Consider the following 790-nt stretch of genomic DNA (forward strand, 5'->3'; position numbering starts at 1 on the left):
ACTTCACACGAATCAAGGGATATTATAGTTAACTTTAATATGACCTCAGCTGAAGTGTGTTCAGGTCTACATGTAAATGATTTCTTTTTCTTTTAGTTTTTTAGGTTTTTTGGATAGCGTAGTGGAGACAGACAGGAAATGTAGTAAGAGAGCAGGGGAATGACGTAGCAAAGAGTCGGGCCAGCCGGGAGTCAAACCTGGGACTCGCTGAGCCCATGTGGTATGAGCCCTAACCATTATGTAAATGATTTCTACATTAGCAGTTAAAGTATTTAATGACCAAGCAGAACAGCACATACAGTTAGTGGACTGGTCTGGTATGGTCACAGGTAAATAGCTCTGGTTTCACCTGTATGCCTTGTGCTGGTGACTGGAGAGCTTTGATGAAGCGCTGGGTATTGCAGGGGGCCAAATCCCCAATATCCACATGTCTCCTCTGGAGCCTTGGGGGTACAGGGAGCACCCTCCAGGCTGGATCTCTCCTGATGTGAGTGGTGTGCCCCTGGAAGCCTGGCAGGTCACCTGACAGGTCCAGGTGGGACTTTCTGGACACTCGCAACCACAAGACCTGAAGAGAGAAAAGAGCATCATCCTGAGCTCAACAGTCCTCCATTCAGGAAAAGAGCTCTCACCACTGTCTTACCTTATCCACCTCCTCATCAAATGTAGAGATCAGCTCATAGAGGAAGAGGAGGGAGTCAGCAGTGAAAAGTGTCTCATACTCTGCTTCCAGGCCTGAGGGGGGAGGGGACACCTCCATGCTGACTATGCCCTGTGGACAAAAGGTTTA

General features: G+C 48.2%; 1 protein-coding gene across 1 annotated transcript; it reads right to left on the reverse strand.

Annotated features, from left to right (window-relative positions):
• Positions 1-256: 256 nt before the first annotated feature.
• Positions 257-769, reverse strand: LOC111657632 (ureidoglycolate lyase-like). The gene is made up of 2 exons (XM_023409900.2): positions 644-769; positions 257-568 (listed from the first exon to the last, which is right to left on the reverse strand). The coding sequence occupies exons 1-2, from the start codon at positions 758-760 to the stop codon at positions 302-304; spliced, it is 384 nt and encodes a 127-aa protein (XP_023265668.2). The 5' UTR covers positions 761-769; the 3' UTR covers positions 257-301.
• Between the last annotated feature and the right edge of the window lie 21 nt (positions 770-790).

This window comes from Seriola lalandi, unplaced genomic scaffold, assembly GCF_002814215.2.
Source record: "Seriola lalandi dorsalis isolate HSWRI2012SDOR001 ecotype SW California unplaced genomic scaffold, Sedor1 jcf7180001977917, whole genome shotgun sequence".
NCBI classification, from domain to species: Eukaryota; Metazoa; Chordata; class Actinopteri; order Carangiformes; family Carangidae; genus Seriola; species Seriola lalandi.